We start from the raw sequence: 21,514 nt of genomic DNA, 5'->3' as shown, positions 1-21,514 counted from the left end.
CATACATCAATTGGGGGGGCCCTCCAATCAGCAATCATCACCATTTTGTCTGCCAGTGTCCCGATGCAAACTCCTCTTCTTTCCTGTTTCTTTTTCTCTCCCATAGACTGATTATTCCTCTTCCCTTTTCTTTGTTGACTTTCATTGACACACTTTGGTTATCACAGCAATCATGCATGCAACACTTAGCAGGGCAACGACAGTGAGTGCTGTCAGGTGGGGCCACCTCAGGTAGGTTTCCTACTGTCATTGCAAAATTTGCAGATTTTGGACCACTGCTTCAGTTTAAGTTTGTCAGCCATCAGGTGGCCCCTACTGGTCTGGGGCAGTGGGCCAGTTGCCTGCCATGCCTGTTGACAAACAGTGCCTCTGCTCTCACCTTAAGGCATTTTAAAAAACAGCTAAAAAAACAACAAATCTCTTTCCTGCTTTTTCTAAATCTTCACATTTGGTCCGACAGTACGGAGCAGGTGACAACAAAAACCTTTTCAGTAAATTCACTTGATGAATATTTTGGTTGAGTTGCATTTCATGTGACCTGACTGCTGCTCCTATGTGCGCAGAAGAGATACAGAACACACAACAGGCTTTGTGTTTGTGCATATAGGGATTAGTGTTATTTTCTGTGTGCCTGCAGAACACTTATTTGACTTTTTTATTCACAAAATGTCACATATATTAGAACCCACATGAAAGCGGATCCTCAAAAAGCACGGCTGTCGCCTTCAGAGGAAAGCAGCAGCTGTGCAGTGTGCAGCTGCAAAGTAGTGTTTGCACACTGTTACATTAAACCACATAGGCAGGCAGACATGTATCAAATGTTCTATGAAGATTTGCAGGGAGTGTTACAAATGCATTTGTTATGCAAGCTGAAAACCACATGTTGAAAAACCTCCATAAAATATCACAAAAGATGCTTTGCAATGTTTTTACTTGTCACTGATAATAAATATTTTACATTCAGGGGGAGCCTCATTTGTTGTTCTGTCAGCTGGAGAAAATCTCTTAGTGAGGAAGATGTAGAAGATCCTTTAAACAAATGTTAGTTTCCTCCTTTGCATCTCACAAAACAGCACATGTTGGAAGGAAACTGATTTAAAGACAATGAAGCTGGCTTTCATTCATTACAAACAAACGTCAGTACAGTGGTAGATATAGTTTTGTTTTCAATAGAATCAACAAATCCACTGCAGAGAACAAAACCAGTGTTGTAGTAGTTTGACTCTTTTTGATGTTTTGTGTGAGGAAATCATTCCTTCACCGAGAAGTTACTCCTGCACTGAACGTGTACATACGTGTACACACTAATGAAAGATTTTCTTATTTTAAACTCACAGTACTTTGAACTCACAGTCAGTGTTTTTAATTAAGTCAGTTTGTCATTGTATCCTATCCTGCTGTCGGCATCATTACCCCTCAGAGTGCATGAAGTCGTCATGATGGAGTCTAATCCCCAAAGACTTTGCACATTCATTTCTTAAATTGTTAAATAAATAATTGTTCTTTCTTAATGAAGTCTCTCCTGATTGAACTTGATATACTGTATGTAGGCCCTAACCTATACTGCAGTACGTCTTTAACAGTCTGAGAGTGTTCAAATTATGAGACACTGATTAACTAGTCCCACAAATGAAACCATTCACTATTCACCTCAACGGTTCAAGATGTATTTGATGGTATCATTGCTATCCTTAACGATCAAAACAGATGGTTAGAAATCAACTTTCCTATGTTGTCATGTTTGGATCATGAGATATTATTCAGATATTTAAATGAACATACAGTAACTGTGACTTTGATGATTTTGGTCCTTTTTTTAAGCATGTCAGCGGTCAGATTCCAGTTGTTTACTTGCAAATGTTGAACTCGGATGGAATCTTAACAAATACACCAAGCTAATTTGTTAGCAAAAACAACAACAACAAGCTGATTAAGAGTGTAAAACAGATTTTTTTTTTTACTGTATTTTGTAGAGGGATGCATGGTGGTGCAGTGGTTAGCCCTGACAGGTTACAGCACAAAGGTGTCAGGTTCAAATCCCCGTCTGACAGAGCCTTTCTGTGTGGAGTTTGCATGTTCTCCAGCTTCCTCCCACAATCCAAAAGTTGCCCATTGGTGTGCATGTGAGTGTGCCTTTTAGTTTTATTCTCTGTATGTCAGCCCTCTGATTGACTGGTGACAGATTGAATTTAGGGTTTTTATTTAGTGCCCTTTTTTATGGAGAGATAGGACAAGGGATAGAGCCCGAAATCAGAGAGAGAGAGAGAGAGAGATAGATAGAGAGAGAGAGAGAGAGAGAGAGAGAGAGAGAGAGAGTAGGGGAACTACATGGGGCGCTTGCACCAGGGCCGGAAATTCACTTTTCCGCCTACCTGCCACTGTGACTGGTGGATTCAAAAATATAACAGTCACTCTTTGTTTTTTTACCTGCCACTTTATTTGAACCGGCAGTGTTATGTAAGGACGTATATCAAATCAAGGCTGGCAGTATTCAAGCAACAGGTTATTTTATGAAGGGAAATGTTTCAACTATTCAAGGAAATACTGACATGCTCATAAACAGAAAAACTTTTTTTTATTTTAGTTTATGATTTTGAGGCTGGAAAGAGTTTCCATTGCAGACATGTCCTCAAAGGTTAAACCATTTGACTGATTTAGTTGCAAATGAAGCTTGACTGAGAGGCAAGATCATCTATTTGTTGTTTTAGAATCACTCTGTTAGGTTACTTTTATTTACCAGCCACTGTGACTGGTAAGTTGAGCAAATTCACCCGTCACTGCAGAAAAACACTCGTATTTGGAGGTTGCTAATTTCCAACTCTGGCGCTCACTCACCAACGGCTACCAGCGCCCCACATCGCGAGGTTTTGAAAACTGAAAAATGAAAAGGAGGATGAGGCAAAAACCCACAGCACACATGGTCACTGTGTTTTCAGGGTCATTTCTCAGTGGACAGTAAGTGACCAACACAAAGTGGATCATACAGAAAAAAGTGAGAGGCTCCTGTTTTCTCTCACATACTGAGCCCTCATTGAACCGTGGCCAAACAGGTATGTGGCGTTTTGTGGAACAACAGACACAGTCCTGTCACTTTCCCATCCATACGTATCATACGAGTATCATCCCAGCAGAGAAAAAAACAAAAAGAAACAAATGCCTGTTTCTGCCCTCATCTTCCTCTCTTTGTTGTCTGCAGTTTTGCACAAATATTTTGTGCCTTTTCCCCAGCATCGTCTTTCTCTCCATCCTCTCCTCCTGCTGCTGCCGTCTGTCTTTATCGTTGACTCTTCTTCTGTCTCTTCTGTTGTCGCTGACTGACCCTGTGATATACGAGCCTCAAGAAGTGCTTCTATCTTTCACTGCTGAGTTCTTCTTTTCTACTATGTCAAGAAAAGTCCATAGCAAAGAAAAGTGTACTTGTTTATTTAATAATGCAAATGGACAAGGATTTACATGTGATGGAAATTGCTTTGCAAAGTTTGTATTCATTTAAATATCTTTGCAGAGACTTATTCTTCATTTTAAAAGTAGGAGTACACTGACTCAGGAATATGATTAACATTATATGTTTCAGTGATAAAAGCTCTATACAGACAAATACACAATACGTTTTGTGTTTCTGGTGCAGTAATTAGTCTCTCCAGTGTTGGTATAGTAACACCCTCTAGTGGATTAAATGCTCATTTCAGGCGACATGACTGACACTCATTAGCTTTGCACAATGCTCTGCATTGAATGTGAAAGAAAGTCATATTTCAGAAGAAGAAAACAATTGGTGTACATTTTACTGCACAGATCCAGGATTGTAAGTCAGTTTATATTCCCAAATGACAAACAATTATAAGCTAACAGGGGAATACTAACTGCTATATATTTACATGGATAGCTTTGTTATCTGAGTGTTAAAGTAACTGGATCCACTTCCTAATGTTGTCATATTACTTTTTAAAATAATGATACAGATATGTCTCTCTTTAGTCTTGTTGCTGTCGTGAACCTGAAAAATTTGTATTACGGTTGAGTGTGCTCCTTTTTTGCTGTTTTTATCTCTATATTTAGCATTGTTATTGCACATTGCATATTGTTCTCATGTTGTGCACGCCATGAAGTGTCTTAAACCTCAGAAGTCTTTATAAACCAGGTAAATGAACACAATAGAAGTTTACAGATTGGTAAATATAATGCTAACAGACTTAACTGAATGTGGATAAAGCATTGAAGCTGTGAAACAAAGCTGACTCAACAAAAAAAAAGTCAATATTTTAACGCACTTGTGAAGAAAAGCATCAAAACGTACAAACCGATGATCTGTCACACATTACATAATCACAGTATCTCATTATTTACATCCTTCAAACACACCAACATCCTATATAAAATTGGCTGGATTCCATGACTCTGCTGCTCTCATCCTGATCCATAGACAGATTAAGTTGTACAGTCCTGTTTTTACCAGCTCAGAAATATAGCAAAGGTCAAATCCCTCACGTCGCAAAAAGATCTGGAGAAACTCATACACGCCTTCATTTCCTCCAGGCTTGATTACTGTAATTCATTATACACCTGTCTAAGTAAAAAAATCTATCCACCGTCTTCAAACTATCCAAAAGGCAGCAGCCCGGCTTTAAACTACAACAAACAAATGTCCCATATCACGCCAATCTTAGCATCCCTTCACTGATTTTAGAATTGATTTTAAGATTCTTTTAATTAAGGCACAACATGGGCTGGCCCCTTCTTATATTTCTGAGCTTTTGACCCCTTATGAACCAATACGCAGTCTGAGATCCTCTGGCAGAGCCCTACTGGCTGTTCCAAAGTCCAGGCTAAAAGTCTAAAAGGCTAAAAGCTTTTAGCTAAAAGCTAAAAGTCTAAAAGGCTAAAAGTCCTCCAGGCTAAAAGTCCAGGCTAAAAACTAAAGGGGACAGGGCCTTTGCTGTTAGAGCCCCCAGACTTTGGAACAGCCTGCCAGAGGAGATCAGACTTGCAGATTTAGTCCCTTGTTTTACATCTCTACCTAAGACATTCTTTTATAAAAAATGCTTTTACTCTGTGATTTCGGTAATTTGTTCTTATTTTTATTTTATTAGTCTGATTTTGTTGTCTGCTTGTTTACTCTCTGCCTGTTGCTTTAATTGTCTCTCTGCTTTTATTTTCTGTTGTAAAGCACTTGTATAGAAAAGTGCTATACAAATAAAGTATTATTATTATTATTGTTCTATCACTAATGTCAGCTTACTGAACATTCATTTAGACGTTTACTCAATTATTGGAGACTTCTTCTCTTCCTCCTCCTCCACCTGTGTTTCCTGCATCTCCGGACTGTCGTCCTCCGCACTGCCGGACTCTTCCGCCGTCTGTCCGGTCCACCACAGTTTGAAGTGGGTGCTGATCCGCTCCAGGATGTCGATGGTGTGATTGATAACCAAAGCCAGCCAGGCCAGGCCGAAGAAGATCCAACTGGCCATGAGGATGCTGTACCAGTCCGGGTACACTTTGTCTGGATTACTGTCTGTGAAATAAAGAGTTAATCAGTATCAGTGAAGGGCTACATGCCTGCTTCCTGTACTGCAAGGTATTGTTTGTGGTCTAAGGTAAAAACGTTGATGATCTCTGTTGAAGAGGGGAAAAAACCTGGAAACTAAAGATATGAAAGTGTCCAATATCCTCCAAAGATTGGACAGGCTCATGCTGCAAACATGCTAACATGACGTCAACGATTAGGACATACTGTAAGTAGCAGCTCAGCTAGCAGACCCTCCGCTGGCCTTCCTGTGTCCTGTGAAGCTCGCTGGAGAGACACTGACTTATAAGCTGAAACTACTTCATTCTTGTTTAGAACAGGAGACCTCTGTGGATAATATATTTACTGTAATAAATGTTATAAATACAAATCAATGAAAACATTGCACATAAATATTTGCTCGGCTCTTGAAAACAAACTGAGTTTGTAACATGAGCAGCTTTCTGTTCGTTTTTCCCCCTACAGGTTTTATGTTATCGTTTGTTTTGGAGAAAAATAGTAATTCTGCTCCTGGAAGAAAAACCTCCACATCAACTGAAGCTGAAGGAATCAAAACCCAATAACTTAAAACTTAAAGTAAAGCTCCTGAAACAAGCTGAGTTCATGTTACCAGCTGCACTGCTCGCAGCAACTCATACCGTCAGCTGTTCGTGTGAGGAGCTCAGAGAGGCTCCTTTGTTTTTTTGTTTTTTAACAACTGCATTTTTGTTTTTGAGCTGAGATGACGGCTTGAAGATGAAACGGAATGAAAAACAAGCCAACTTCCAAGAAGCCATGTAGTTTCATCCTAGCAGCAGCTTAGGTTGCAGCCCCCCCAAACCATGTTTGATCCCAGCTGCAGTTTTGAAAAATGAAGCCAATGTGGAAGAGCAAAAAACGTCCTTGTTCAGTTCCTCGAGTGTCTGCGAGGCTCCAATAACTTATGTTAAACTGCCCGTTTTTACAGCAGAGAAAAAGATCATTTCTTTATTGGTCAAACTGTAGGCTACATGGTGTGAATCTTTTTATAACTTAAATGTATTAGGGCAAATAGCTATGCATACAGTTGCATAATCAGAGGCAGGCTAAGTAGACTGAGAGGTGGGTGCACTGTTGCCATTGCCTGTTTAAAACATGGACAATGTCTCAGTGATGTCCCCCAAAGGGGAATTCTAAAACTGGACGATTGCAGTAGCCACATTGAAATTGCTGTCACTAAGTAATTCAAAAATAGCAAATTGAAAGTTCTAACTTTCGGTCAATATAGAAACAGGTAAAGAGTCTGAGCTGAGGCGGGCCTCCTGGCAAATTTCCAATATGGCGGCCGCCATTGTTCAGCTTCAAAATGCCTTTCAGAAACCAATGGATGATGTCACTGATAGAATAGCCTCAGAGAGAGCCTCGTTCAGGATTTTATTTGCTGGTTTCAGCACATCTACTTTATAAAAAGGATAAAGCATTTTAAATGTTTGCTAGAAAACCTGAAGGTGAGCACTGTACGCTATACCTGCCACAAAGTCTCCAAAGCCGATGGTGCTGAGGGTGATGAAGCAGTAGTAGATGGCCTGGGAGAAGGTCCAGCCCTCGTGCTGCTGGAACACAATCATAGGAACAACAAAGAAGAGAACGGCTCCTGACAGGTAAGACACCAGGTGGACCAAAAAGCGGGTGCACTTCTGCAGGGAGGGATAAAATCACACATGAACACCCTGTAAAAGACATAAAAATGTGTTGTGAACTGTAAGACCACATCATCAAAGATCTCCTCACCCTCCACCTGGTTTTCCCCTCCAGGAACTCTGAGATGTTCCTCCCTATCACCAGCATGTACTTGCCCACCCTGTTGAGCACCACCATGTTCAGCGGGATCCCGATTAATGCGAAGAACACGCAGAAGATCTGTCCAGCAGTGGAGTCAGGACTGATGTTCCCATAACCTGTAAAACTGTAAGCTGTTAGTACGTCATTCGACTGAGGTGGAGCGAGAGACAGACTGTAAGACCCTTTTTCATACAAATGTTCAATATGTGCTTGAATTAATTCCTTATATTTGTCTTTCAATAAATATGAGAAGGGAGAGTTTCCCCAACTTAAAGGGCTGAGTGGCAAGTAAAAAAAATACTCTGATCACTTCTTTCAGTCTGCTTAAGCCCCTCCTTAAGCCCCTTCTTAAGCCCCTTTCACACATGAACTCATGACCTTTTCTGAAAATAATAAGGGCATTTGGGATCTGATACTTTCTGGAATTGTCTTTGACACATGCACCTCCCATCACAAGATTACTGTGTGTGTGTCAGCTGCTCTCGCGATCAGTTTTGTTGAGGGGGACGGCATGCAGGAGGAGGAGGCTTCTGTACAGATGTCTGTTTCTGTGTTATCATCATAACCTCACCTAAAAGTACATTTCTGCAAGACAAACACAATAGTATAAATCATAATACTGGCAACTGAGGCAAGTAGTAAAGAGTAAGACATCATGACCCCGCCCACTAGCTCACCAAGAATGTCCCAGATTTTTATCTGCTTTGTTCACACATCAACTCACCTTCACTTCTTGCAGACTAATCTGGATAAAGTTTGCATTCACAAAATGGACAATGTCAGGTAATGTTCAGGAGTGTAATACGACATAAACTCTTTGATCCTTTTTTTTAAATCCCTCTGAAACATTTACAATTTTTCTCATTTAAGATTTGTTTTTGGGCTGGGTTTTTTTTGGTGCATTTGTCATAGAGATAGGACAGTGGATAGAGTCGGAAATCAGGGAGAGAGAGAGAGAGAGAGAGAGAGAGCGAGAGAGAGAGAGATAGGGGAATGACATGCAGGAAAGGAGCTTCAGGTCGGATTCAAACCAGAATAAAATTGAACTTGTTTTAATTTCTTCGTTTTAGTTTTAAAATGATTTATGTTTGATATTTGATTGTCGTGTGGTTTGAATTTTTTAGTAAAATAAATATATTTATTTTGCGGCTTTCGACTTTATTTCGACAGTGGATGGAGTAGGAAATGGGAGAGAGAGAGAGAGAGAGAGAGAGAGAGAGCGAGAGAGAGAGAGAAGTGATTGACATTCAGGACAGGAGCTACAGGTCAGACTTGAACCCTGACGCTCCGCTTGGAGGACTTTAACCTCCGTGCATGGAGCCTGACCGAACCGCTAAGCAATCAGTGCCCCAATTCTGACCATTTTTAAAATTCATTTTGTTCTTAATTTCCTTTTTTCCCCCTCTGTGCAGCAGCATGTTTGTATAAAAGTGTGTTCATGAAAGTTAAGATGAGTGGAGGTTGCTTGACGATTGAGTTGATTTCTGTAGGATGGAATAAAAGATCTGATGGCTAACCGATAGTTGTGACCACGGTGGCAGCGAACACCGCTGAGCTGGTGAATTTCCAGAAGCCGTCTGAGGTGTAGTTTCCTTTCAAACTGAGGCCCACCTTGGAAGCATCCTGAACAACCTGAAAGATAAATAATATAAAGACAAACTGAAACAAACAGCTGAAACACATCTGTATTTCATTGACTCAGGTCGGACTCGAGGCCTCCCAGTTATGTAACTCATGATCATGTGTTGAGCTGAATCTCATTTGAAAAGCTCGAGGCCTGTAAGGTCAACATCCCACTCTCAGCTCTGTGTCAGGCAGAGCAGATATGTGGACACAGTCTGTTACATAAATGTCTCGAGTTCATCACCGGTGTGGGAAATTACTCCCAAAGAAATACATAACAGTCTGTGACCTTGTTACCTAAGTGTCTCTGTGCTGATGCAATAATATCAAACACATGTGTGTTACTGTACTATTGACCTACTCTAGAAAACAGACACAAAGACATGAATACAACATCTATTTTACATCATGAAGGAGTTCAGTTTTCAAACATTTGAACTCACATTGACCAGCAGAATGAGCACAAATCTGTTGTCTTTCTTATTCTGAAAATCACGTGCAACACAAAAAGCCTGAAAACAATCAAAACAGTGAAGATTGGACAAGTTTGCTGCAGCAACAATCAAGTCAGGGCGAGATACAAAGTCAAACATCAGGTGCTGACAGGCTGAAATTTGCATAAATTAAGTCACCTCTGTTACATAAACTCCAGGCAAGATATTCAATTGTGCTTTTCCTTTTTTAATTATTAGTTTCTAATTAAAAAAATAATAATAATTTTGGTCTGAATGAGTGTAAACAGGCAGACATCGTTAAGACTCAAATCTATATGTCTCCTCCTCCTTGTAAACCTTAATCAAACGTATACTGTTGATTACTTCCGGGATTTATTTGAAATTAAATCAAAACCATAGCATGCTGAACAAGAGTCTTGGGTGTGTGTTTCATTTCAGTGATAGTTGTTGTTTTGTCCATTAGTCAGGAGTAAGAACCACATGTTGAAACAATGTGACATGTACTGTTTGAGGTGTTGAGATTTCTATTTGCCTACAGAAACATAGTGATCCTCTGCTGCTGGTTGTTGTGACGTTTGCAGGATTTGCTTTTAGAAAATGAGGGATTAACACTCCAAAGCTTTGGAACACACTTCCTGTAGTTATCACTTCCTGTTGATAACACTTCCTGTTGATAACACTTCCTGTAGATATTTCTTCCTGTAGTTCTCAGGGATGACATCTCTCTAGAAAAAAAAAAACGCCTTAAACTTCTATTTAACCTCAGCCTCGCATAATCAATTACTGTCCAGATATTCATTCAAAAAAATTTTTTTTTCATATTTGTAAAGGATCTATACATTTCATGTATATTTTGAACTTCATGTATGATCTTTTTAATCAAATCGGCTAACAAGTTCCACCACTGTTTTATTGTCCATCTTTTTACAGCAATGTTACTTTACCCCTTTAACAAAAACTCTACTCTGTCTGTTTTCATGTGAAACACTCGATGGATGTATTCGTCTTATTGTGAAGCACTTCGTTCTAGTGTCTTAGGACGCAGTCACACTGGCCATCTGTACCGTGCCGTACTCAAGCACGATTGGCCCCCCGCTGCGCCATTCCCACGCTGGCCGGCATAGCCCGCGGTCACACTACACAGGACTATCCGTGCTTAAGCACGATTACCTCTTGTACATAACGTCTTAATACAACACATGCACGCTTTATGTTATTATGAAGCGTGCTCAGTTTACAAACAGGCGGACGAGAGAGGGAGAGAGAGAGAGAGAAAGAGAGAGAGAGAAAAGGGACGTGCAGTCGAGTCCGCGTCTGCACATCGGAGAACAACACATAGAACATGACAGCTACTTTACTGACTTAGCGGCTTAATTTAAGTCATTTTAATCAGACACAGCCATAAATACATTTAAAAATAAAATAGACGCGTGGGCGAGTCCGCGGCCGCACATCGGAGAAGAGAACAGCTACTTTGTGTCTTATATTGAGTCATGTTAGTCAGATACAGACATGAAACTCTGGATTTCTCCACAATGAAGGCGGTCAGCGTTGTTTATCCGCGTGCTTGTGCTCGTGCATGAAGTGTACCGTGCTGAAGCACACCTCTCCGCCAAGGAAGTGTACCGTGCCTGAGCACGATACGGAGCGGTCACACTGGTCAAACGAACTGGACTTTTGGGTTGAAGCGTGCTTGGGCACGGTACGGATGGCCAGTGAGACCGCGCCCTTAGTCAAGACCACACTAGAGACCAAGACATGCCAGAGACCAGAGTGCTCCAAGACCGAGACAAGACCAAGACATTTAGGGATCGATACCGAGTCAAGACCAAGACCAAGGCAGGGCGAGACCGAGACAACACCAAGACCATAAATATCACAGAAAAATCATCATCTTGTGTTCAGTGGGTGTGTCATCACATACACTGTAACACCAGGAAGGTTGTGGACATAACCTGGAAATAAAAAATCGAATTATGAAGTTATTTGTTCTTTTAAAAAGGGACGTTTTCCTTCTACTCTAAGTCATGACGTGGAAGAAAAGAGTAAAAATGCTTTTGATTCCAAGATGAGACCAAGACCGATTTGGAGTACTACAACACTACTTCACACTGCATTTCATGTATAGCAGGAGGTGCACACATACAATTATTCATATCAGTCTTACTTTGATTATCATTGGGTTTTTTTCTTCACTTTTTCACTTTTATTTGATACGACAGTTATAGAGTTGGAAACTGGGGAGAGAGTGTGGAGGAAACGAGCCACAGGTCAGACTTGAACCTGGGAATATAGTCTCCGTACATGTGGCGAGACCTGACCACTAGGCCATCTACACCCCTTATTATCACTGTTATAATGCCAATGTTGATCTCAGAGCTGCTCGACTCCATCTGCTATAATTCTCAGTCCCTCAGCGTTATCGTCTTTTTTGTTGTCAATGCTAATATCAGACCTGCTGACTTTAACTGATGTAAATATGTGGATCAGTCGATTATCATAACTTTGATGTTCCTGCTAAAAGTACAGAGACTTTTACCATTATAATGGGCACTGTTACTGCAGGCTAGACACAGACTCATCAGATGGCGTTTCAACATGAGTCTGGTTCTGCTCAAGTATCTTTGCTAAATGGTGCGTCGTGCTTTGCTCAAGGTGGATTCATGTTGGGTCTTTGTAAAGAATATAATAAAGAGTACGGTCTACAAGAGATCTTTTTGGTCAGTGTCTTGAGATAACGTTTGTTATGGATTGTCGGTAAGCAAATAAAAATCGACTGATTGATAAAAATATTTATTTTTTGGTAAATTACGTTAATAAACACAAATAATTTATGACTGCATGTTTTGCATGGGTGATGGACAGTACAGTATTAGGCCTCAAAATTTGACAAGTGGCATTTCTCAAAGTGGAAATTGGAAGATGCAAAAGAAGAAGGGCTGTGGCCGAGATGTAAATTTAGTGGCATCTGTTCAGAACCAAAAAGTGAACACATGTCGTAAACAGCTGTAGAGAGCTAACTAACCAGAGCCTTATTTCACAAACTGGTAAAAGTACAAAGTTTCTATTGCTGTTTTAAAGCACTTTCCAAATGTCCCGCTCACATTCAGATAAAGATTCTTCATAATCGATTCTTTCCATCATCTGTGTGTGTGTGTGTTGTCTTACCTGAGCCACTGCCTCCAGGCCCTCCTGGTTCAGACAGGTGTACTTTGCAAGCAGCTTCTTCTTGCTGGACAGTAAAAGGGTGATGTCCTTCTTTCCGAGATCTCCCTCCAACTTCCAGAAAACCAACCCCCCGACCAGCACGTAGGCCACGTAAAGCACCCCGAGCAAGAGGATAGAGGGAACCCTCGCCAGGGTGAACATTTCCTTTATCCCCATCTCTGCTGGAACTTTTAGGTCCCACAGAAAACTCAGCACTCAGAGCATCAGATGTGCCGACAGCAAGACGGCGACAAGTGAGAGCTTGTGTGCTCGGCTTCTTGTCTTTCCATGTATTGCAGGCAAATGACTTTCCACGGACACCACTATTTCAGGCATGGCTGTAGCCTGGCATGCAAATGTCGAGGAACAAAATAAGACGAGTCAGGCAGGAGTTGATCTGAAGATGTCAATGGGTGAGGTAGAATTGTGGAGTTTCTGGTTATAGTTCATTTAAGAGCTGTTACAGAAGTTAGTATGTGGTTTCTAGTTGACAAAGAACAGAGTCCATATTCAAGACCTTTAATGAGTTTAAATCATGTCTTCACCAGCTCTCATCTTGACTGGTTTCAAACAACAAGAGACACTTCTTGCTTTGCTTACACCTCTGACTGGTTTCAGTCAGAGTTAGAAAGCGTAACAGGTTAAAGCCACCCACCTGTGTATGTCAGCTGCTTCTGTAATCAGTCCCGTGTGCTTCCAGCTCACGTCACGCCAACATCCTGATTAATGGGTTTATTTAAGATAGCGCTCCGTGCTTAACTCACCACAGTTTACCATCAGCACACAAACGCAGATGTGGTCGCACATGAGCACACAGAAAAACATACATACAGTATGCACCAATCAGCCATTACATCGTTACCACCTGTGCAATCCAATGAAACAGATCTAACATGAATTTGACTTTTACAAAGATTCTCAGAGAGTTTTTGTTGACCTGGTCAAAAAAGAAACATTTATTAAAATGATGGGTGGTGGTGGTGTACTGTAGTACAATGTATAGAAAGGTGTTTATAAAAGGTTCAGAGGTCCATTTACATGCATTGAGTGAGCACACTATTCTGTAAAACACCAATCAAGTTCATAATTTATCCAACAAGACTTGAACATACGTTTTACTTCATAGGGATGACGGAGTATTAGAAGTATGAAGGCCAGACTCACGAAAAAAAAAAGAGATTTTGAGAATGATTTAATACAGTATAAAGTCAGAATAATGAAGTCCTAATATTTTGAGTATAGAGTTGTGATACGATATAGCAAGAATAAATGTGACATTTAATGGTAAAAGGTAAATGGACTTTAGCTTATAGCGCTTTTCTAGTCTTCTCAAAGCGCTTTTACACCGCGGGTCACAGCTACACATTCACACTGATGGCAGAGGCTGCTGAGTAAAGTGTCCATCAGAAGTAACTAACCACATTCATACACATTCATACACCGCCGACAAAGCAGCAGGAGCAACTCAGGGTTAAGTGCCTTGCCCAAGGACACATTGGACATGTTGCTGCAGGAGCTGGGGATTGAACCCCCGACCTTTCAGTTGAGAAACGACCGACTCTACCAACTGAGTCACAGCCGCCCCAGCCGTCATTTCGTGAGAATAAAGTCATAGTTATGGTCTATGGTTAGCCAGTATGTTATTTTGAAGTGGAATATTAGACATGCAGCCTGCAGCCTGTGACAATACGAGGAACTGGGAGCATCTTGTGGAGGTTCATTTTATAATATGTTTCAATAACTGAACATCTTCACTTTAATTTAGGGGAATTTAAAATGTAAGGACGTTTCTTAAAGAAGGACATGTACAGGTTATATCCTTATTTCTAAACTGATGCATGGGCTTAACTGTAAAAGAATAGAAACACAAACAGGTAATATCTTAACCAGCCAATTATGTTATGTTAAATCAATTCCTTAACTGAAAAAATAATTAAAGTAAAGCATTTAAATAAGAAAAAATGTGTCCCAGTAAATATCTTAAAACATGTGTTTCAAGATAGACAAACAGCTGCTAAGTCTGACTTCTTCATGTCACGTTAGTCACAATATGTATAGAAAACATTAAACTTAATTATTTCTTCTCAGTCTGTAGTACATACAGACATTCCCTTTTCAAAGTCCACTGTCAGATTCTTGACAACTCTTCTAGTTTACTGGATGACACCTCCTCTTCCTCCTCCTGTTTCTTAAAACCTGGATGAGTCAGACCGATGGCATACTCCATTATCCTGGCTCCCATGTTGAGGATGAGGGCGAGCCAAGCCAAGGCAAAAATGATCCAAATACCTGCAAGGCTCCTGTACAGAGAAATGTACTGCTTGCCTGGGTCTGTCCCTGCAAAAAGTTGTTAAAACATACTAGGTTCAGTATTTGTCAGAAGGATGAGGCAGTTTTATTTATGGAGGTGTAAAAGCTGTGGTCTTTCCATCCCATTTGTGCTGGTTTGCTCTCTCTACTCACCCACCACATAATCTCCAAAACCAATGGTGCTGAGGGTAATGAAGGCAAAGTAGAATCCCTCTCCAAACGTCCAGCCTTCCACGTAACTGAACAGCAGGGGAGGGATGACCAGAAACAGCAGACTGCCTGTGATGAAGAACAGGCTCACAGCCAGAGCCTCCACTGTTTGCTAGGAAACCAACACAGCACAAGAAGATTTGGTTTAAATCCAGAGGAAATTCTTCTAGTAATAATTCTTCTGTAATTGGTAGCAAAAGCAAAAATGACCTTAAATCTGTACGGTATAGAAGCCCCATGCCAGACATTTGGCAGCAAATTGAAGTTATCATAAATTCTGTCACTAAAACTTAAGTACCTTGTGAGGAACAACAGATACCATTCCCCTCTCCAGTCGGCCCAGGTGGATGGTGAGACACTTCCCGAGCTGTTTGAGGAAGGCCAGGTTCAGCGGGATCCCACAAAGTGCATAAAACACACAGAACACTTGACCAGATACAGTGCTGGGGGAGAGGTTACCGTAACCTGCGGACGAGATCATTTAAGTTTGTCATCATCAATATTAAATCTTTTTATCTCCCTGATTTCTTTCTAAGGCTGGCTCCACACTATTTGAGGCCACATTTTTGCCTGGGGTGGGGCACAGCTAAAATAAATTGCAGGGAACTGAGCCTTGTGCCAAGTTGAATATTGAGTGCCTTTGTAATTTTATATGCAAGGCAAACCGCAATAAGCACGAATAAAAAATAAAATGTATAAGCTGCACTTATATTGTTTTTTCATTCAAGATTTCACCCATATTCTTTTTATTTTTTTCTTAAAAACAGAATGCACACCATGACAGCCAGCACGTTTCTGTGAGATCTTGTGTCTGTGGAATCGCTACTGTAAAATTGTTTACACACACGCAGGTGTGTGGTCTCGATATATGGCCGAATAGTCTAGTGTGTTATTTCGGATAAATATTATGTTAAAAATCGGTCTAAACTGTCCTTATAAAATCGTGTAGTGTGTAGCCAGCCAAATTTATTGTGGTATCCCACAAGGCTCAGTTCTGGGTCCTATGTTGTTTCTCTTTAATTCCCTGCTTCAGGGACAGATCATTAATTAATTAAATATAACATAATTTTTCAAATGACATCCAACACCAAGTCCTCAAATCTACTGAGGCCTTGAGGCAATCTTAGACTGTCTAAATTTTGTGAATTTGTTGTGATGATTAAAAATTATTGCAGTTTCTGGTTGCTGCTCGAGAACAAGTTACTCCCATGATCAAGTAAAATAGTGGGTCTTTTCACATCTGCTGCAATCCTCAACCTGTGTCAATTATTTTTCCATCTTTATTTGTCTATTCCCATGTAAAGCAGCAAACCAGATCTTCTTCTTTTACTCAGATATCTAGTTTCAACTATCAAACCAGGGAGGCTTATACAAGCATACATATTATTCTCATCTCATATTGACCAGGTAAATGTACTTTTCTCCATACTTAGGATGTCAGCTATTAATCAGTGAATCAAGAATGTCAAAACAACTGTTACCACATTACCTCTGTTCTTTTATATCTGAAAAAGCTGCATATAGGAACAGGTCCAAATTTCTAACTCTATAAACACAGAGCAAAATTAGGTCATGTTTCTGAATAGGTGACTCAACTAACTCCCTCCTGCTCATCATTTCACTCCCTCTGGTCAAAAATGTCAAACTTGCTTCTGTGACATGCACTGGCCTTAAGACCAATGTTGATTGACCTTTTGAGGCCATAGCACATAATCTAAGGAATACTCTGCATGCAGCCTAATGGTCTGATTTTTAGGTGACCTCTTCTCCACAAAGTCTCTTTTAAAAGTATTTAAATAAGTATTGGTTGTTTTTCATGTTGTCAGTCATCCACAGACGTTTTACATGTTAATTTTGCACTCAATTAATCACATTGTCAGCCACGTTATCTCACATATGGATACTTTTATTATGTATGATGTATTTAAAGCACTTTGAGACTTGTGTCAATATGAAGCATCAACAAATTGTATTACAGACTAACTTAATGTGGAATGTGTTAAGATACTCACCTATAGTTGTGACTACTGTGCCTGCAAAGAAGAAGGAGCTGCAGAAATCCCAGTTACTGGGGTTTGTTGAGTTGCCTGATGGATTTACTCCCTTTTCCCAGGCGTCCAAAATCACCTTGCAAACACACAAATATAGAGCAAATACATTGGTAAGATATGGGTTCTTGCAGTTTTTTCTCGTTACCTATTTTTGGTCATGACACACTTATGGGTTTTTAAAGCTGTGGTTACTGTATAAACTGATCATAGAATTGATCCTTCAGTTTATAGATTTTTTGATCAGTTTTCAACATAAAAGTCACTCAGTAAACCAAAACAGACTTTAATAATATCTTAAATATTATACAACTGGTGTTTTGGCAATCATTATAACTCTGATTCATAGAGGTCTTGATTGTTAGATTGTTTGTAATTGGACTTGGTTAATGGTAAATAGACTTAGGCTTGTCTAAGGTGGCCATCAGTATTAACTTATAAATCACAGTCATATATAATTACTCACTGTTTATATTATTATGTTATTATGTTACTCAAATTTCTACATTTAAACTAAGGGAGCTGGGATCTAACTTCCTTCCTAACAATTGAAAGACTGCCGACTCTACTTGGGTTTTTCAGGATTGTAAAAATTCAAACTTTGATATGATACTTGTAAAAGACACTTTTACAAAACTTTTGCAACTTTATTAGTCACCAAAACATTAGAAATGTCAGAATTTGCTGACCTGTGAATGTGTGTGTACCACTGATGCTCTCTCTCTCTCTCTCTCTCTTGCTCCTGGCAGCTTTGGGTTTGAATATAACTGAATATCTGTTTTGTTTTTCAAGGACTAGTCATGGCACTCATGTAAATAAAATAATTTTAAAATGGTTTTAAATAAAAATGAACCTTAACAAACTTCTCCAAAGCTGGTCCATCCAGGCAGGTGTAATTGGCCAAGAAGTTCAACTTCTCCAGCTGGAAGTGGTTTCGATTGTTGCTCTCGGCCTCTCGCTCAAGTATTCGGAAGATGGTGGCCCCAACCAGCAGGTATGTGAAGTGGGCCAGAGTCAGAAATGCTGTCCAGCTCACTTTGACCCGCAACAACTGGAACCTCGCCATTAACCTCCTCCAGCTCCAGGACGCACACAAACACTGATGTTCCAACCCAGATGAGAAGGTCAGAGCTGCATAAAATACTGATAATCAAAGTCTGATGAAATATGCAGATCTCATGAGCAGTCCCCTCAAAAAAGCATCCATCACTGCGGACTGTGGCATTCTTCTCCAAAAAGACAAATTTAATTTGTCAAAAGTTTTAAAAAGGGCTCTTTGGAACATCAACAAAGGTCCTTTTTGTTAATCTGTATCTCGTGGTGATAGCTCTATAACTGGATAATCCCCCAAACATTTCGACTCACTTTCTTACTCTGAGTGGTCAGAGGACCTCATGTTGGATGTTTGATTTAAGTGTTGCCTGGGTAACCATCAAACTCCTCCCCTCCATTAGCACGACATCTGGACACACACATTCACTTTTTTAACAGTTTCCACTAATAAGGAAGCTGAAGCATTATCTTGTCAGCAGAACAAAAGTTAATATTTTACCTGAGTGCTGTTGGTTTTTCAAGCACTGATACCACAGAATTACAAAGAGACTCTGAACTGTCTATTGGATCACTGAACTGACTCTCTGATGATGTTGGTGCCATAATTTGAAGAAAGCCACTTCCAAAAGTCATTAGACTTAAAGCACAAACTCTCTAAACTATAAATGGACTAAATGGTACCCATTAACACCTATTCAAAGCCATTCACTCTGATGGCAGATGCTATGTGAAGTGGCCATCAGCATTAGCTAACCCCATACATACACACATTCAAACGCTGCTGACGAAGCAGCGGGAGCAATTTAGGGTTGAGTGTCTTGCCCAAGGACACAGCAGACTGCAGGAGCTGGGGATCGTATCCCCGGCCTTCAGGTTGAGAGACGAATCACAACAGACTCTACCACGTATCCACAGCCATCCAAGTCTTTTATATGGTATCATTTTGTTACTAAGAAAAATAGTCCATGATTGTATTGCCTTTGGTTTGATTGTTGCATCTCCTGGTAGACGCTGATCAGCCAGTCGCCCCTGTCCCGCCTGCAGCTTTTCCATAATGCTGCAGCCAGACGTCTGACTGGTTCCAGGTAGAGGTATCGTGTCAGTCCTGTTTAGGCCTCTCTTCACTGACATGGTATTTGCTTCAGGATTGATTTTAAGGTTTCGTTTTTAAAGCACTGATTAGCTTGGCCAACTCCTACTGTATGACTAATTTCACTGAGCTCTTACCTCCAGGATCCTTATATATATATTTTTTGTCTATCACTTTACGTAAATGATAAGCACTTTGCAGTCAAGGCCCCTGGAGGAGGAACAGTGTTTACTCCAGATCTCCCTCCTCTGTCGACCATTTCAAGTCTTGAATCCCAGTTAGGTGGCTTTTTGTCTGTATTTATTGAATCACTTTGTTTCTTCCTATCAGTTGACCATTCGTTGAGATTTTTTGTTCCATGTTCAGCACTTTTGTCGGCTATTGCTGCTTTTTTGATTGCATGTAAATAATGCTGAGATAGATGTCAAAAAACAACATAATAAACCGATAGTACCGGTATTTTGTCTTTCTTTGTACTGCTTTTTCTGCAAGAAAAGAAGTGTCAAACTGTGGATAAAGTTACAGTATACAGTATCGGAAACAGTGTATTATTGATTATTAAGTTGGATTAAGTTGATGGGAACCTTCAGTAGTGCATTTGATTTTTATGTTTATTTAATAATTTTTTTTAAAAGTCACCAAAAGTGACCAGTGACAGTTTTATTATTTGACATTTAATTTTAAATGTAACTGCTGTTGTATTTTTGTCCACTGCAATATTTTTGGTTGAGAAAAAAAAAAAAAGTCAGGCTCAATAATTAGTAGTTTGTGGTTAAGAAGGATTATTTGCATGTGGACTAGGAATTTTACTTAACATAAAAGGATCTCATATATCATACTTTCATTGTCAAATATTGAACCTTGTTTATCTTGTCTGAGAAATCTCCCAATATGAATGGGGAAATTAAATAGATAAGTTATTGTAAATTAATGTATCCAATGTGCATTTAATTTGTCACCACTGCTTTTATGAGTGAGGTAGATATGTTGAGTTTCTGTATTGTGTGTACATTTTGGCATCAGTTTAATCATTTAAAGACTCATACACACTCATCATGAAGAAGAGCTACATCAGATACCGTGACTTGACCAAAGAAGACTCTTCTCCTCCTCCTAGGAGACTATGCCGGGATGCAAATTGTGCTGCTGTGTGTCTTCTGTCAAACAAATCAACGCAAAGCCATGCAAACAGGATGTTCCTTTGTTCACAGGTTGACTGCTGTTAGTGGATGTGTGTGCAGCCATGACTCAGAGGAGACTGGATGATGGATAGACTTTGTTATCTGACATGAACCGATACACTGAAAGTCAGCAGCACCGGCAGATCAATCACTTAATGAAGTGACAACAGAGCAACAGAGATTGTGTCCAAATGTGTTTTAAGCATGGAATGAAAAATGCTCGATAAACAACACAGCTTTGAAAAACCCCGGTAACACTATTTTAATTTCAAATATTGTATCTTAAGAAATACAAAGTACGGGGCACTGGTGGCGCAGCGGTTAGTGTGCGTGCCCCATGTATGGAGGCTGCAGTCTTCCAAGCGGGTGGCCCAGGTTCAAATCCAGCCTATGGCTCCTTTCCCGCATGTCATACCCCACTCTCACTCCCTGATTTCCAGCTCTATTCACTGTCCTATCTCTCCATTAAAGGCACAAAAAGCCCCCCCCAAAAAATAAAAAATAAATACAGATCACAGGCCTGTCAGGGGGGTTTGCACACCTTCCACAAAGTGCATGCTGGGAAAGACTCCACCTATAGATTACAGAGGGAAGTTATTGATTTTGATATTATTCACTTTTATCATCAATAAATTGTACAAACAGGCTCATGTTACAAAGAGTTCCTATAGACACATCTCACCTGTAAATATAGGTGAGATTATAAGGGAAGGTGGATCAGTCAGGGCGGCTGTGGCTCAGTTGGAAGTGTCGTCATCTCTCAACCGGAAGGTCAAGGGTTTGATCCCCAGCTCCTAAAGTAACATGTCCAATGTGTTCTTGGGCAAGACACATATCCCCGATTTGCTTCGTCAGCAGCGTATGCCTGTATGAATGGTATTAGTTACGTCTGATGTTCACTTCACATAAGCTCTGCCATCAGTATGTGATTGTGTAGGTGTGTCCTGTAGTGTTAAAGTGCTTTGAGCAGACTAGAAATTTGACTACAAATTAACATTTCTTGTTAAATGATG

General features: G+C 40.1%; 2 protein-coding genes across 2 annotated transcripts; both read right to left on the bottom strand.

Annotated features, from left to right (window-relative positions):
* Positions 1-4,037: 4,037 nt before the first annotated feature.
* On the bottom strand, positions 4,038-13,242 carry kcnk17 (potassium channel, subfamily K, member 17). Its single transcript, XM_061063256.1, has 6 exons — positions 12,571-13,242; positions 8,842-8,956; positions 7,274-7,440; positions 7,011-7,179; positions 4,917-5,512; positions 4,038-4,834 (listed from the first exon to the last, which is right to left on the bottom strand). The coding sequence occupies exons 1-5, from the start codon at positions 12,784-12,786 to the stop codon at positions 5,259-5,261; spliced, it is 921 nt and encodes a 306-aa protein (XP_060919239.1). The 5' UTR covers positions 12,787-13,242; the 3' UTR covers positions 4,038-4,834; positions 4,917-5,258.
* A 1,441-nt stretch (positions 13,243-14,683) lies between these two features.
* On the bottom strand, positions 14,684-18,711 carry LOC132993417 (potassium channel subfamily K member 16-like). The gene is made up of 5 exons (XM_061063257.1): positions 18,031-18,711; positions 17,142-17,256; positions 15,428-15,594; positions 15,073-15,241; positions 14,684-14,946 (listed from the first exon to the last, which is right to left on the bottom strand). The coding sequence occupies exons 1-5, from the start codon at positions 18,241-18,243 to the stop codon at positions 14,738-14,740; spliced, it is 873 nt and encodes a 290-aa protein (XP_060919240.1). The 5' UTR covers positions 18,244-18,711; the 3' UTR covers positions 14,684-14,737.
* Positions 18,712-21,514: the final 2,803 nt, after the last annotated feature.

The sequence above is a fragment of the Labrus mixtus genome, chromosome 18 (genome assembly GCF_963584025.1).
Source record: "Labrus mixtus chromosome 18, fLabMix1.1, whole genome shotgun sequence".
NCBI lineage: Eukaryota > Metazoa > Chordata > Actinopteri > Labriformes > Labridae > Labrus > Labrus mixtus.
The sequence above is the reverse complement of the archived record's forward strand: the minus strand, read 5'-3'. Positions and strand labels throughout refer to the sequence as shown.